General features: G+C 38.2%; 1 protein-coding gene across 2 annotated transcripts in view; it reads left to right on the forward strand.

Annotated features, from left to right (window-relative positions):
- Positions 1-17,847, forward strand: part of PLPP1 (phospholipid phosphatase 1) — a 62,432-nt gene that overhangs the window by 9,803 nt on the left and 34,782 nt on the right. The window contains exon 2 of one of the 2 annotated variants that reach the window (XM_048290606.1): positions 6,515-6,669. The exons of the other annotated variant lie outside the window; for it this stretch is intronic. Within the exon in view, the coding sequence (XP_048146563.1) occupies positions 6,515-6,669 (155 nt within the window). The remainder of the gene's footprint in view (positions 1-6,514; positions 6,670-17,847) is intronic. 2 annotated transcript variants of the gene reach the window in all.

The following is a 17,847-nucleotide window of genomic DNA, read 5'->3' on the forward strand; positions in this document are numbered from 1 at the left end:
ACAATTGCATGGGTTTTAGAGTAACATGTACTTAGTGCTTGTAAAAGTCCATTTTTTTTGACTGAAATGTTATTATAAGGGACAATACACTTGTCCGTGCTAATATTTTTAAACAAATGTTTTGACCTGTTCGAATGAGTTGGGTCTCTAGATAACTGAACTAGTGTTCCCCTGTAGTAAACTCTTGAATGCAGAGAAACTGGAATATGATGTCGTTCTGTCTTAGTAAATGACTGGACTAGAAAATGCATGCTTGTGTTGAGGCTGTTCCAGTTCAGAGGAGGGTTGCTTTTGCTTCCTGCCTCCATCACCCTTGCCTGGCATAACAAAAAGTGGTGAGGAACTTGCTCAGTTGCTGATCTGGCTTCTCTACTGGCCAAGTCATAGATCAGAGGACAAATAAAAATGTAAGTAGCGTAAAGTTGCAAGTATAATAGTAGGAGGTATTAGAATGTTGTTCATGCTTTTAAATACGTGTATCCTGTTTCCTGAAGCCTATCACAGCTTCTGGCATTATCAGAAAAATCAGTTTGCTGGTATTAGAAATTCTTCACATTCCTTAGTGTAGAAAAGTAAGATAAAGTTCTTTAAAGTGGCTAGGAGGTAAATTGTGGGCTATCCACTTATCTCAACTACTGCAAATAAATAGTGCACTGATTTTTTTTCTTGTACGTCCCTTGTCTCTAGTTATCAAAAGTTTAAATGCTTTCTCATTATTTTAATCTCTTCTTCCTCTTGGTAGTTTTTTGTATTCACAGAACCTTCTGTCTTAAAAAGTGTTGATTCTTTCTCTTGACTGTTCATAGAAAAAGAATTTCAGCCAGTCTCCTTTTCTGCAGCAGCAGTATCTTTTACAGATGTTTCTAAATTCTCTCCAGTAGCATGAGGTCGATGTGAGTTTCTTAAATCTCTTGCCTACTTCCTCACCCCAGACTGTACACTGAAAAATGAACAGCTAAGCAAACATGGTTGTCCTATCTGAAAATAAAAAGCAAAAATAGATGTGTAAGAGTAGGAGAACTTAAATTCTCTCTTGCTGTTGGTAGTAATTAACAGCTGTATAGGTTTAGCTTGAAATAATGATATTTATCTGTCTGTGGGGTTAACAGCACCATCTTGCTAATAAGAATGTAAGTTGTAGAAAGTAGCTGATCTGTTTTGAGGATATAATTTGATGTGTTTTCTGGAGATTATTTCATTATTTCTCAGATACAGATAGAATTGTTTGACACTCCCTAACTGAACTGTAAATTGTGTATTTCTGTACAAAACCTGAAGCTGACTTTGTCAGCATATCAAGTGCAGAATATGTTGATTATATTTTTCAGTGTAAGTGTAGAGGAACATAAAAATTCTTCAGTCTCATGTTAGTCCAATACAGGTTCTGTTTATTAACACTCACTTGTGGGTTCATTGCAGCATGAGGAAAAACTTTGGTTAATAATCAAACCAGAGTGTTCTCATTTGCTGTAGTCTCCCTTAAGGGTAACTGCCTTTCTCCCAGTTCATTCGTTTGAATATCCTAGATATTCATTAGTTTTGTTGAAGAGAACTTCCTGATTGAGGACCAGATAGGAGTAGAGTCATATTGCCTTGGAGGACTTGAAGCAGCAATCCAGCATGAGTTTAAGATGGCACAGAGCCTCAAGTGGAGATTCAATACTTGCACAGATAAGGAGACCAGGTGGCTTAATTAAAGTGTGTTTACAAAATACAGTGCATTCCTTTGTACTACTTAAAATTGTGGGGAAGAAAGCACCACTGATCAAGATGCAGTTTCATGAGGTATTGAAGCTGATCTGTCCTGGGCTGTCCTTGTTGTCCTTTATTACACGCTCTTGGCTACATGTTCCTACTCTGTCCTTCAAGCCAGCTCTTACAGTAATACAGTTGGCCAGATGAGCAAGTGCCTCTGAAAAACCTGTGTTGCGTGGGCACGGGCTTGTCTTTTTGGACAGGTTGTATGAAAACTAATGCTGGGGCAAGAAGGGGGTGTAGTGGTGGATAGCCAGAGGTGGGAGAAGGACAGGACAGTCTAAGTTGTCTTGGGTTGCTCTTGAAAGCTGAGCCAAGTTTTGTGAGCACCACATTTGGTTGAGAACTAGATAGTACAGTATCACTGAAGTGGTTAGAAACTTGAAGAGTTTCTTTCCTTTTAGACATAAAACCATAATATTCTTTGCTGGTCTTAAATACTTATGGCAACTGCTGTAAAAGACACTAACTCAGCTATAAATTCTTCTTTTCTTCTGTTTAAGAAAAATAGGCAGCTTGCTGCCAAAGCTACATGGACACTTGAGAGTCAGAATCTCACTTCTTAGGTCTCCAAGCTTAAGCACCTAACTCTAAAATTACCAGTGTGATAAACGCCACAGATCAGAACAGTAGTGCAGTGTTACACACATTGTAAAAAGATGATGGATTGGTACCCATCACTTCCATTTGTAGGATAAACTGTGAAATTTAATTTTTTTTTTTCCTGGTTTAGTCTTAAAAAACCACTAAAAATATAGCATATCAACATTTTTTGTTCAAACGGACTTCCTTTGGGGGAAAAAAAAAAAAGACTTCACTTTCTCCCCTTGGGTACTAGTATTTTATTTTTAACGTTCTTTTTCTGTGGGTGGAGGACCATTCTCACAGGGATTTCCTCCCTATTCTCCCAGCCTGGACTTCCCTTCCTTCCTTGTTTTCTTACAGGCATTTGTCACACTATGTCATCCAGCCAGATGTGATCAAATAGTTCCTGAAGGCTATGTATATTACTGTGAATTATTGTAGGTGGTCAGTGGAAACTGCACTGCAACTGGCTTGGACCTACAAATTAGAGTTGGAAACTCCTTGTGAACTCAGCATACCTCATGTAACTAGCTTAGCCTCACTCTGTACGAATGTGTGCTGCCCTGTTCTTACAGTTCTAGGCCAAAACTTAAGGCTGTTCCTTCCCTGCAATCCCTGCTCAGTAATTCAAGGATCATTCTTGCCTTTGTCTTCCTCTTTACCCTGTTTGTTTTTTTTTCTTGTTCACATGTATGAAGCTGTTTACCTTTCTTTCATAGGCAAAGAATTAAAATCTTTGCAATCTCTTTTCCAATTCAACTTTGTTACTACATCTGTAGCTTTCAAGGCTATAAAACCGTAGGATATTTTGGGTGGAGGTGATTTTAAAGATTATCTTGTTCCAATATGCCTGCCATGGGCAGGAACAACTTTCAGTAGACCGTTGCTCTAAGCCCTATCCAGCCTGGCCTATGGGTTAGCTAGGGTCTGTTTGTGGGAGCATGGCGGAAGTGTGTGCTTTTGTAACAGTTACAGAGCACTGGAGTGACCAGGTTGTTTTCCCTTTATAGTTAAAGGGGAGAGAAAGCTCAGAGGACTGCTGTTTCTTGCTACTACCTAGCAAAACAGCCCAGAATCTGTTGGTCACTAGTTCTTGACAAGATAAGCTGCACAAATTCTACCAGAAAACAGATAAACTCCAATTCTGAGATGTTCCAGTCTGAATGATGGGTGACTTCAAGAAATAGCCCTTTTTTACAGCTGAAGGTCTTCATGCTTTATAGGATTTGAATAGCAACTAAGCCATTATGATCCCTTAAGGTATAAATCTACTTGGTTCAGAAGAGCACCTTGTGGTACTGCTGGTACTGTCTAGGTGAAAAGGAAGTGGAGGTATACTGTGGAGAGGATAAGGCATGAGAGCTGCTCTACAAGATTGGCTTTTAGCCTGGTGATCTTGCATGAGATCTTGGTCACTCTTTGCTCCAGTTTGTAGAAGCTAATGAGACTGAACATATACGTACATTCCTCAGAAGTTCAGACTGATTAAAGGTCATGGAGATGCTTGGCACCTCTGATGTCAATACTGGCCTGTTATGTACATTAGTGGTGGGTTTTTTTCCTTTTCTGCTTACAGTAAAAAGTTCAGGACTGTTTGCTTACATGTACTAAGTCTTGTCTTCTCTCCCTGTAAAACGAGCAACAGTAAAAATGCTACCACTGTTTGGGATAGGTTAATGATTAACTGAGTACCACTTAACAAAATCTTCTAGTCCACTGTTGGAAAGCAGTACATAATTTGAATTGCAATAAGAATTCTAACAGTAATGAAAAAAAATGGAAATGGGCAGTCACTGTAAAATGTGTAACAACTTCCTTTTTTTGGTATTCTTTTAATGTAGACTATACAGATGAATTTTGCAGTCACTTTGAAACTGTTCTCATCTGACCCCTTTATTTGCTGCTTTCAATTTTTCCCCCTTCCCAGGTTAAAAATTAATTACGTGTTATAGTTCTTTATATTAAATTGTAGCAGCTTTCCTTGGAAAACAGGTATTTATGTCTGTGAAGTAGTCCACTTCCACAAAACACAAGCTGCTGCTTAAGTTAATCATGAACATGTGATGTTTCCTTATATGAAAATCTGGTGACCTGTTTGAGAAATATGATTGTATCACATAGGTAATGGGATTACCACTCCATCATCCTTCTGGGTATGCAATAGCAGAGGTAAAGACAGGAAGTGTGGACTCCAGGTTATGTTAGTGGGATCTTGCCATGGCCTTGAGAGTAGCTGGAACTTGGCTCCAGGCATGCAAACATACAGCAATGTCATTTCGTCAGAGTGAGCTTTCTGAGTTCTTCAGTGTGGCCCCCTTCATATTTGAAGGGCTGCAATTGTTTCATCTGCTTCTGTCTGTCACTTGTACTTGGTCAAGCTCTAGCTCTTTTCTCAGCCATTAAAGTGCAAGGAGAGAGACTTTTGAGATGTAGTTGATTCAATGGTGCACCATGCTACTTAATGAAAAACTTTGTGCTTAAAGTTGAATAAGCTTACTGCCATTTGTATTTTAGTTCACTTTTTCTATATGGGATGGTAAGCATCAGTAAGTGTGGACAGTTTTCATATCTCAGATGATTTGTGAAAAAAAACTTCTCTCTGCTCTGTAAGAGGATTTAAATTACTCCCAAACTGCTTTCTGTGGCCGTAGCAATTTTCTTAGAAGAGGAGTTGAAAGCTGGCGTGCTACCAACCATGTACAGTTTCAATATGCACTTTACAAGCCTTTGCACTGCAACTCAGCAGCCCAAAAAAGGGGCCAGCATTTATCACTCTGTTCCTACTGTTTCACTCTTGATGTCTTTTCTTCTAATGAGGTATATAGAAATAAGCTTACTTAAAACACCTTTAAGCTACTTACCTGGTAGTAAACAGATGTCACCAGAAATCAAGGCAGTCACTCAATCAAAGCAGTCATGTTAACTTCTTTGAGGTGTTTTTTGTTCTCAGTACAGCAGGTTGTTTATGTACTGATTAGTTGTTTCTGCTGCAGTAATTGTACTCACTGTCTAGTTTACCTATAGGGTGTCTATTTGCAGAATTGTATACTACATGGATGTTGGGGAAAATGCACAGTTATTTGTCCTTTTTTACCATGTTTTAAAACAAAATCTACTTTTTGTTTTGTTTGGGGATTTAGCATTATGTAATTTAGCCACTTTAATCTATCGCTTGCTCAGCTGATCAAAGGAAAGGGGGAGAGTGGGCATGGTGTTATTTGGTTGAAGGCTGGACTTCATGATCTTGGAGGGCCTTTTCAACCTTACCGATTCTGTGAGAAAGTAGCGTAAAAACAAGTTTGATTTCCTGAGGTTATTGCTCCTGCAAACGTGTATTCCGTGGCAGGTAGTTCTTACCAGAAATAAGTTAGACCTGAATATAATTGTCAGAAGTCTTGAAGACTTCTTTGGCATGACTGTCAGTATAGTGCAAGTTAACTTCTAGGAGAGGGAATTGGTAATATATCAGTGTGTAAATTCTGAGAGCTATAATTTGTACCCAGGTCTCAGATGCCATGTTAATAACTTGTATATTTTCATGCAGAAATCTTCCAAAGTGTACAAAAGCTGTGTAAGGTATAGTCTCATTACCTGGAGATGCAATCCATTCAAAGTGTCCATTGGTGTCCCTGCAGTTCTCTTGTTCCCATTACCTGCATGGAAACTACTTGCATGAAATCTTTTAACTCCCTGTGACAGAATCTGTGTGTATTTTTTGTCTTATCTGTAAACACTAGCCACATTATAGTGTATAGAACAAGGCTGGCAAATCAGATACAAGCCAAGGTCATGGGGTAGTGGCAAAGGGAGGGGGCATGAAAGACTGCCTGCCGTCTATAATCGTTTAGTCATGTGAGGGGTAAAGGCTTTTTCTTTAATGTAATCTTGGTGCAATGTGGTTCAGTAGCAACTCACCTTACGGATGGAAGACTTTGAACTTTGTATTTTGTTTAACATCCGTACCTGATGAGGAATCTGAGCCTTTCTGAAGTAGTCTTCTAAAAGAGAAATGTCTATAAACAGGATTTGGTTTAAGTATGTGCATTGCATGATACTTAGGAAATTTGAGTTATGCATGTTTGGTAGCTTCCTCCATGCATGTTTAGAAATGATTTTTTTTGATTTAACCACATGTATTTCTTGTTTTTGTTTTTTGTTTTCCTTCCCCCAACAGCTGGCTTACCCCTTGGTGTTCTAAACTTGGCCAAAATAAAACCGTATCAGAGAGGCTTTTTCTGTAATGATGACAACATCAAGTATCCGTTCCATGACAGTACCATCACATCCACTGTCCTCTACACAGTGGGGTTCACCCTGCCCATTTTCTCTGTAAGTAGCTAATATATAGGGAGCTTTGGTGATGGGAGTAAAATGTATGCCTTCCAAGAGCTCAGCACGGTAAATGAGTTAAAGACGAGTCTATATAGGTAAAATCCCATATATGTGTAGACATATGCATGTGAAAGGTGCTGTTGCTACTTTCTGTTTGCCCAGAAAATCTGGAACTGTTCTCTAACTGCTAGTGTTGCTAATTTCATTTGTTTTAGGAGCAGAAAAAAAATTTGGACTAGGCTTTTATCACTGGAGAAGAAAAATATCTTCCAAAATGTTACAGAATGATTAGAATGGGTTAGTCCGGTAACTTAAACACTTTGTGATGTTAAAAGTTGGCACTGTAATGCAGTGCACATACCTATAACGGATCACTGTTGCTTCCATGTACTTTCTTAAAAAATAAGTCTAATTTTGACTCAAAAGCTTTTTCTAGCTTAAAAGTAATGTGATTACTCTTTAAAGAAGAGTGGGATAAAATGGGATACAGAGACTGAAAATCTAATTGCTCGTAGAAAAGAGGCTCAGTGTTTTAAAGACCACATGATTTTGACAAAGAACAATTTAATTCTTTAGTAGGTTTTTCTAACGATATTTTAAGCCTGCTTGTATCCCAGTTCTTAGTAAGGTTTGAACTGACTTAGAGAATCAAAATATAACAGTGCAGAATAGTTTTGAATCTGAAACTACATCTTGTTTCTGCCTGCAGTACTTGACCAAGCCATATGAAAGATATGATATTATTATCTAACAAATGTATAAGCTAAATTAATTAGTAAGACATATATGAAATGGTTTAAGGATGGAAGGCAGTCATTTAAAACAAGTGAACAGCTACCTGCAGAACTTCTATGTATATTACTGTAGTTTTGCCTTTAGTGCTTATTTATTGAAGCTTCCATTAGACCTGTGCAATCAGTAGGAGGTTAACACAACAAGTTATCACTAGTATAGTTTCACTTTTAAGGAAAGTTTGTCACTTTGACAAGTACATATATCTTCAGCACACCTTTGGGAAAATTTATTTTACAGTAGTTTCCTGTATACCTTGATAGATATGGGTACAGGTGAACTAACAATTGCAGCTCTCTGCACTTTCAGACCTTTAAAGAAATGTTCTAGTTGTAGTTCAATAATCTGTTGAATTGCTTGATATTTTTATTATCTTTCATTTGAAGTTGTTCCTGTAATATAAAGTCAATTGAGAGTGTGTTTTTTCCTGGCTCTAAAGCAATGGAGAAACATCTAACTTAGAGCTAATTCTGAACATTTAAAGAGTGGTTTGGACTATTAAAATTTTAGATAACCTTCGTGTAGTTAAAGTTACAGCTTATAATTAGATGTGTCAGTAATTCCAGTCTATTGTGCTATTTTTCTGCTGTGATATTTTTGTAGGAGTCACACAGTGGATTTTCATTGCTTGTCTTTGTGCAGGGCCCTGGAGTTTATAATTGGAACAATCACTTCTGGTTTCCACGCTGAGAGGTTTAAAAAAAAAAATTCTAGAGCACTTGTAGTTGTTAAAATACAGTCTAACCAGATCATTTGCTTTTCAGTCTGAACATTTTACAAACCTTAAAGCAACTGCTCAGTGTAGTTAACATGTTGACCTGGCTCTCTTAATCTCAATTTTAGATTTAGAGAGCTCTTTAGTCTCATGCAAGAGGTGAAAAATCTTCCATAGCTACTGAAAACTAAGGGCCAGAGTAAGCTGTACAGCTAGGGACTATGAGACAGGATATTACAATTTCCTGAATTGAAAGTGGGTTCCCAGTGAATGGTTTCTGTCTTCAAGATTGCCTTTATTCAAAATGGGCAGGGAAAGTTGATCAGTCTGGGAATCTGAATTCAGAATGTTTTTTGTTTGGTCTGACTCAATAGAGGCTTGAGACTTTCCAAGACAGTTTAAGTTTTTGGGCATAGTGTGTTCACTCAGTGTCAACAGGAACACAGCTTGCTCATGAAAGGTTTTTGGGCAATAACTGTGATTATCCTGCATCTAGTAAAAATTGTTATCCTCACATGAGACTTTACTGAAAGGCACAGAATCCTCAATGAAGGAATTGATGATAAAAATTTCATCTAGAGTCTATAAATTGCACTTTTGTACAGACTTTTCTTCCCTAATGAGACTACCTCAAAGATGATGCCTGAGTGGTAGAACTCTTTTTATGCATATGCCCTTTGCTGCACTATGGGCCTGCTTGTCTTCAAAATGTAATAAGAAATGGCCTGAACATCTTGTTGTATAATAATAATACTAAAAGATCTTGTTGAGACAGGCCTGTAATGGAATATAAAATAACTTCAAAGAGGGGAAAAAACCAACAAACAAAGCAACCCTCAAAAAACTCAAAACATACATAGATATTTTATTAAGTTTCTTATACATAAAAGAAACTAGGCTGCATGAACATGGATTTGTTTTTATGACATTTTCTGAAGATTTACAAGATGTGCTAGAAACTCAGGAATCTTAAAAAAAATTAGAAGAATGCTCTTAGGAATCATAATTCTCTTTGTAGCTCTGAACCCTTTCTGTTGCCATTGCCATGTTTTATCAGGAAATAAAATGTCTGAGAAATTAATGTTTATTCTTTTCCAAGTGCCTCTTCATAGTATAATGCTTCTCAGTTTTCCAAATTGTTCTCTTTGTCTGGATGGGATCCACAGTTTTTCTATGGGAATTTTTTGAGATTTAGAGTCAAACAAGACTTGATATTGGTCTAGAAGACTGAATCTCTCTAGGTGGCTAGGCCAGTGTCCAGAGCAAGAAAAGTGCACAGAGCAAGGAAAACCTCTCTGAAAGAAACACCCTTCTCATCAGAGGAACAGAGCAACAGAGCAACATGAGGGTTGCTACATTTTGTCTGCTCCCTGTTCTAGGTTTTCAACAGGATTTCTGTGGTTCCCTGCCAAGGCTTTGCCTGGCAGCTCTGTTCCAGAGCTGAATGCTCACGATCTGCTGGTAGGTTTCTATTACAAGATGGACTGATGTAGACAGAAGAGTTTAGATCTTCTAACGCAGCCAAAGTGCTGCACTGAGTTTCCGGGAAAAAAAGTAGTTCTCCACAACCTGTTGCTACCAAAACAAGTAATGCAAATGCTGATATTCTGACAGGGAAGTGTCTGTTAGTAAACAGTGTTTTGATTAAGTCACTTCTCTGGGATATGTGCTGCTGTTTGGAACATCTTTGAGAGAAAGGAACATGATGAGGCATATAGGACTTGATATCTCCTCCTTGAACAAATCCAAAAGATATTTAAGTGATCAGGTTACATTAATTTCAAAGTAGTTTAAACAACATCAAAAACAGGGCAAAATCAAAACATTCCTAGGTTTGGTTTGGCAAAATGTCCTCAGTATCATGATGACTTCCCAAAAGGGACCTAGGTAGCTTTGCTCCTGTGCCAGCTTTAACCTATTAAGCATTAGGCTTGGTGGTTTTGGGAATGTTTACTTAACACCGTGTATAATGATGTTCTGACTGAAGCTTTTCCCTCCTACAGATTAGCACAGTCATACTTTGGAATCAATTTATTGATTTCTTTTATAGCAAAAGACACTGACCTTTAACGGCCTGTTTATGAAAGGGATGGGAAGGGAAACTTTTATTGACAGCAGCTATTAGATTGACCAACAAAAGTACTCACTGGGCTAGTTTTGTATGTCTTAATGGACAAATGTAGTTACTACTGTGATAGAGATTAATAAATCAGGGGACTAATGAAACCTCTTGAAGACTGTTGATTGGTACATGTGCTCTTCACTTTTTCAGCAGTGTCAAAGCTTTATGATCCGCTGTTAGTTTTCCAACTAACTGAAATTAAACCTGTTGTTTGACACTAGAGTGGGCTTCAAGTTAAATCTTAGGTTTCAGGTTACTTGTACGTGGTCTTATTATGCTCTCAGCAAGACTGCCTCTTATCTGTTAAACTTCTTGAAAAGGTGTTCATGTTTTATCTTTTTTTTGGTGTATTTATGGCATTGGAAACTTTTTTGGGCAATGCTGTTGAACTTCATAATCTGTCACAGGTTCCACTTGATATTAACTGTTCACCTTGTACTACTACAGGTTAGCATTATCTTTGAACCCAACGTTATTCTGAGGAATAAACAAAAATATATATATTTTGGTTCTCTTTTTAAAGCCAACATAGTAATAATAACCCATGGTTTTACTCTGTGAAGGGTTAATATGCAGGGTGATGCACTTTGGTGAGCTGTTGAATTGATGAGTAATTCCTGGCTGAGATCTGAGCAGTGGGGGACAGATGCTGAGAAGTAGCAGCATCCAGCTTTTGACTCTGCTTTTTTGACCTGTCCATGGTGTGGGTGTTCTGGTGGGCTTGGTTTGAAATCAGGTGAGGAAAGATCTGAGGAGCACCATTTGCCTCTGTTACTTGTACAAATCACTCTTACTAAGTGCAGCTGTAATTATTATTACACCTTTATTTAAGTAAATAAACTGTAGCAACTTGCTTGTTAGCCCTATGGACTTGGTACTGTACTTTCCTCAACCCTTCAAGTACCTTTCTTGATATAGTGATGGAGAATGCACACAGTGTATGAAACTGAGTAAGACAGTTGGCATTGTGACTGTGGGAGGAACTCCAGACAAGGGCTTTTAAAATGCTAAGTGAAGTTTGGTCACAGCTATGAGAAAGCCAAGCAGTCACATTGGTATAAAGGAGTTTAAGTATTATTTAGTAGAGTATACAAAAGGGTAAAATGGAATAGGGAGAAATGTAGGTTGAGGGAGTTGCAGCTTATTTGGAGTATTGTAATTTAAGGAAAAAACCTAAACAGTCTGTGGTGTAGATTTTTCTCAAGACTGACACGCAGTTACTAATAATGTGCTCTTGACATTCAGGACTTAGACCAGAGACTGGAGGGGGTATCAAAAAAGGGAAGCAACCGCACTAGGAACTGGAGACAAGGAACAGGGAAAGTAAAGCAGAGAGTGTTCCTTTTTGTACTACCTCTTCTACTTCCCTTCATCTGGCTCACGTCATTGTGCCTCTTTCTGTTGTGCCTTGAGCAAGGAAATGCTCATGCAAAAAGCTGGTTTTTAACCCACCTTTTCAGGAGAAAGCTGAATGTCAAAAAATGGAACTATTGATCTTGGTGAACTGTGGTGTGATGGTTTATTTCTTGGTGCTCTCCTGAACTCTTAACACTTCTGAGAAATGGAAAGTAGCACTGTTCTTACACTGAGGAGAAGCCAAAGTCTTAACTTAATCTGCAAACAGCTTTGTGACACTATACCCAACCTTCACAGAATGTGAGCAGTAATATAAGCACAAAAGTTTTAAGCAAGCTTTTACAAAACGAATGTTTTTCCAGGCAGTAGTTCTAATGTTGTAATGAATGATGTGGATGTTTTTGCTGATGGAATTAGTAATGAAATATCTACAGCATATTTGGGGGAAATGTTAACTTCTATTTTCTATCTGAATTTCTGGTGTAAAGAGACTTAAAGCTCAAAATATTACTTATGCTTTTTAAAAAATAAGTCTAGGAGTCACTTCTAGTTTAAAGCTACAGCAAAGAAGCACAAAAGTGGTGGCAGCTTTTTTTGAGGTGCTGGGAGAGAAGATAGCAAAATCTTTTAAACTTTGTTTTGTTTCTGAGCTCTGGAGAAAGATTGTTACTACCCACTACTTAAGCATAGGTGTTGAAACATACTACTTTGTCAGGAACATATCCACTGTTTTCTGGTGTCAGTCACATCTGTTCTTATCTTAATCCCTGTGATAAACCAGGAAGATGGAGAACTCAGGCTAAAACTTCATTTTTTTAGAAAATCTCATTATTAGATGTGTATATTCAAATGGTTACTTGAACCAAATCTTAAGAAAATGTCATGAGACCAGAAAAAGAATCCTTAAATGAACAAATAATTTGCTTAACTGTGAGAAGTGAGCAGTAGGAGTAAGTGCCTCTTGTCCTTTGCAAGGAAGGAAGCTGTTAAGTAGAGTTCTCTGTGAGTCTATCCTGTTCAGTATAGTCACAAGTGCCCTGGAGGAGAGAAAGCATATGCAGTGAGGCAGCAAAGTAGGGAACTCAGAGCAATAAATACAAAAGATGACAGTAACATAGCTGGTGAAATACAGTGTGGATAAATGCCAAGTGATATCCTTCCTGAGGTCAGTGAGAAGGACAACTTGAGGGAGGTATATGATCTGATGTTCTCTCTCTTTGGAGTAGTAATGGTCAGCTTTAGTGGAGAGATCAACTTCGTGCCCAGGGAAGAAACATAATCAAGATTAGAAATTTGGAAAGCAATAGGCCTGTTATGCAGGATACTTACTGAAAAAACGTAATGTAATCAGTCAGAAATCACTCCAGTTTGAGGAAATCTAATACATTATATTATATGAGTTGGACTTTTGGACAAGGGTATAGTGATTGTCTAAAATATGTCTTATCAGTTGAGCTACTTGTGTCTCTACTCTGTGTATTCTGACTGAAACATTTCAGAGCCTATATTTCTCCCTATATCTTTATTATCAACTCTGTAGTTCCTGGATTCTTGGTTCCTTGTTGGATCAGTATTGCTTTTTTTTTTTTGTACCTACTGCATATGCACTTGGCTGATTTACAGCCTGACTGCTGAACTATGCGAAACCAAACTCTTGTTTTTGAGATATTGAAGAGTATATCCTAGCAGTCCCTCTCTGTTTGCACTTAAGACAGATTAATTAAAACTAAATGCATTCACCAATTCTGACTGAATACTGTTTCAGAAGAAAGTTCTTGTCGGATGGTTAGAAGTGTTAATGCCTTTGAAAAGACTTGTGTAATGGTCACACCATTATATTGATATACAACAATCACAGGAAGCAGACATTATTTTCCCCCTGCTATTTTTAACTGACAAGCTCCCAACTCAACAGAGTTGTTTAACCTCCAAATGCATGACTCTGAACTCATTACTGCACAAATCTCTGTATGTTCTGTTGCCTCAGTCTTTATGAGTTGTTTTGCAGGCAGAACTGGCTGGCCTTGATCTTCCACTGTATCAAAGAATTGCCAGCTCTGTCAGCAGTACATCTTCTACTTACTCATTAAGGATGCATATGCACCATGTAACACCAGCTTGTTGGCTCTATCTTTGAGATTACCCTACAGGTAACCTCTTCCCAACCTTATAATTCCTCTTCACATATGTGTTGTAATTTTCCCATTAGGCAATTTCTTCACTGTGTTACAACTGGCACAGAAGATGCTCCTCTACTGTCTCCACTTCTTACATAAAAGGAGTACTTAGACTCCCCAATTTCTTCTGCTTTCAGGGAAAACTGAGCCAAATTAATTCTCCATTTACTGTGCCAGACTCTGCCCTTGGAAATTGTAGCTTTTTTAGGAGCAAAATGGTTGTTTGTAGGATATTGTAGGACCTTTCTTTTAACTAGATGTGGTAATGTGACTGGCAGATGAGCAGGATTTCTTCTCACAGTCATCTGGTGTTGTCTTTGCTACTTTTTCTTGAGAAACTACTTTAGATTTTTATGTGAATAAATCTGTTGAAGTACACCACTTCCTATACTACAGTAAACATTTTTTCCTCAGTTGTATCTGTGAAATTAAAGACAGTGAGACTAGTGATAGTGGTACCATTATAAAGACAGGTATCATTCAGTATCTTCAGTCATATCCAGTCTTCCTGTATGTACCAGGAGCTTCCATGCTCAGGAAATTGCTGCTGTGATGCAAAAACTTGTTCCTCTCTTCTGAAATTGTGATATCTGTCAGGGTGAAAAAGTAACATGTCTATCACAACTGTAGGGAAACCCTACTATTGTACTTGATATAGTAAGAAGCTTTCTCTTTATCACTTAGGACAGTTCTTCTGCTTGTTTGTTCTGCTTGCAGTAATGAAAAAATTGAACTATTTTTTCCTGTCCCTTTATTTTCTTACAGGGAGAGAAACTTTCACTGCAGAAAGTATTTAAACTATATATTTGAAATAATTTTGATTTGATTTTAGAAATGAAAACACCTTGAAAACCCACAAAAGCAGCCTTTGGTGATTTATTTAAAACAGAACAGAACCCTCAGTATTGTGAGAAGGTTCTCTTACTGGCTTCATGTGCCAGAAACACTTGATGCCCCTCTGGTTTGACCTTTACTTTTGTCCTCTCTCTCACCAGTTAGTAATAGTGAAGTCAATCTGTATGTGTTAAAAAGAAGTAAATTAAACCTGCTGTATGGAGCATGTCCTGAGGGATTAGGTATTGATGTTGGAGAGTACTTCAGCCAAAAAGATACCAAAAGCCCCTTACTGGCATGGTTTTTCAGGCTAATGACTGCCGTGGATTGAGCAAGAAGTAAATTACAGATGTTGTAGTTCTGTGACTTCAGTTTACAGTTTAACTGTGTTAAGTTAATCTGATCAATTTTACTGTAATCTGTTTTTTAGAAATTAAAACTTTTCTCACAGACTTTCATGGAGCCTGTATCCTTTCAAAAATGAAAGGTGCTGAGAACAGCAGTAAGATAAATGACTGGTGGAATTACTTCTTGACTCTGTTGTGCAGTTGGGGGAAACTGAAGAAACCCTTGTTACATTTCCTATATAAGGTTTATTAACAGTATTGTATTTCAGTGCATAGCTCTTCCAATTGATAGTTACTTAATGGCAACTTAATGGTTACCACGTAGATACCTAGGACTTCTAAAACTCAAAGTAAAGGAGGTGGAAAGAAATTGTGAAAGAAGACAGTAACTTTATTTTAGCTGTTCATACTTGCTTACAAAGCAAAACAAAAACAAACATTGAGTTCTTTGGTATTTTGTTTGCATGATCTGGATACAGGAAGGTGCAATTACAGGCTAATTACATCATAATCTCAATATTGCTGAAGAGTGAGCACACACTTGAAGCAGCTTCACTCAGCATGGAAGAGCACAGATCCTCACTGCATGAGGGACTTCATTCCTATGATCCACACAGCACTGCTTTTTATTTCTGATTTAGTAGCTGGAAATTACGTTAAAAAAAGCTGCCCCCTGAATAACCCCATTGTTCTGAAAATTTTTGATCTCTCACCTTGAGACGCTGAAACATCCAGGTGTGGGTAGGAGGAAATGAGGAGTAAGGTACCATGACACCATTATTCACAGAGCAGGCCTTTAAAAAGGGTGATGCAGAGCTAGTGATTTGATGTCAGTGACACTGTCAAGCTATAACCACAGGTGTTTGTGGCACTGTGCTGAAGCTGTGATAAGGTTTTTTTGGGCTGAACATAATTTTGTGAACAACTGCTTTACCATGATAATCAGAACTACCAACTCTAAAGAAGTAACCATGTAAGTAATTAAGAAACTCTGATCCGTATATGTCTAACTCTCTATATTTGGAGGTCCAAACAATATATTTTTCTCAAATACTCAGTCTTGAATGTTGATGTTAGCATGTGTGCAGGGTGAATGATGAAGTTTTCATTCCATACATATTTTGTAGTAATAAGTGGTGTTGGAAACACCACGACATTATGTTGACAAGTCACCTTCCCTCACCATGGCTGTATATGCTTCTGCCTCATCCCTGACACAAGTCAGCTAAATACGAAACAATTGATGGTGTATCATGACATCTGTCACAATACCAACACAAGGGGAGGGAAAAAAATGAGGTCTGGGCTGCAGTGTTTTTAAAATCCTGATATTCTTCCTGTTAAGAGAAAGGGAGAGGAATTTTTTCCTAGTAGGAAAGGCAGTGTTTTTGCACTGTACTGTAGAGTCCAGCTCCTGGGCTCTGTGCTGGCTGGTATCTGAATAGTGCAGTGTTTTGGTGAGGCTCTGGCTTGGCTCTTAGCCCATCCTGCTGTCCTTCTGCTTTGTTGGTGTGCTTGGATGGCTTCCAGAGCTGTGTCATTGTAGTCCTGCTGGCATGGAATTGGAAACAACCCCTCTTGACAGTGACAGTGGTCTTTTTCTGCCACTTTTGGAGGAGAGGTTTTGCATGCTATTGGTTTCATGACTACAGCAATACAGAAGGTACATGGTTCCTTGCAACAGACTTAGCTAGAATTCATGGGCCCACATGATATAACTGCCTGATCAAGGAATAAGGTTGTGTCATTCGCCAGAGTTCACTTCAAGGAAGTTTTCACCTTTTGAGCTATTAGTTTATTTGCTCTTTTATTTTCAAACTGAAGTATTCTTTTAAGCACTTTAGGGTATGCAGAACAAAACTGATAGCAAATTGTTGATGAAAACCCAGTTGTATCTCTTGTGATGGTCCCCAGGAGTCAGGCTGAGGACTTCATGGGTGTAGGTAAAGAGGGAAGAGGATTGGAAAGGATCCTAGGTCTTTTTGCTTCCCTTTTTTAGCGGTTCTCCTGAGACTTGGTTGGTATCCTATTTTATTCACTTTTTCTCCTGTTCTTCACATCTTTACTTTTACATGTACGTGCTTATTTGGGGCTAGCTGTGTATCTGGAAAGGAAGAGGTAGGCTATGCCTTGGCAGAGAGGTCTTGAGGAGAGACCTGAGACTACAGCAAAATCTACTTCTGCTGGGAAGGAAGGATGGAGACTGTTTCTATCTTTGCAATCCCTTACTGTTGGATGGGAGTGTCTCCCCAGATAATTTTTGTTGTGTAACTTTAAAGGAATATGCATTTTATGTGCAACACAGCTGAATTTTGACATTAAGTCAAGGGCTTTTGTGCTACTGGGCTCTACATGCCTAGGCTAAAGAAGATTATTTATTGTTTGGTTAAGCATTCTTTGTAGTCCCCCACTTCTTGTTTTCCATACAGCCATTTCTTTCTGAGAGTATTCATCCCTGTACACAAACAGATTGTGTGGATGCTGTATGTGTGTTAAGGATGGAGGAACAGGTTTTAGAAATGTGATTCTATTAGTTTGTGGTGACTTGCATCCTATTTTGAGTTTTTAAAAAAAATCTTTGCTGTTCAAATGACTAGTTTTGGTTTGTTTTGGGTATCTTGATGTGCAATAGTGTGCAGCTATTGTGCACCTTAGTATTGTGTCTTGCTGGTATTAGATTGAGCCAAAGGCATCCTCTTTGGTGGAAGAGGTGAGGATAAAATCTCCATGCCATGCAGCTGTAGGGCTTGTGCAGTGACCATGTTGTTCTAGGAAGCTATCCGATGTGTGAGGAAGTGAGGGTATTGCATGCATGTGTAATTTCCTTTTCTC

The sequence above is a fragment of the Corvus hawaiiensis genome, chromosome Z, assembly GCF_020740725.1.
Source record: "Corvus hawaiiensis isolate bCorHaw1 chromosome Z, bCorHaw1.pri.cur, whole genome shotgun sequence".
Lineage (NCBI taxonomy): Eukaryota > Metazoa > Chordata > Aves > Passeriformes > Corvidae > Corvus > Corvus hawaiiensis.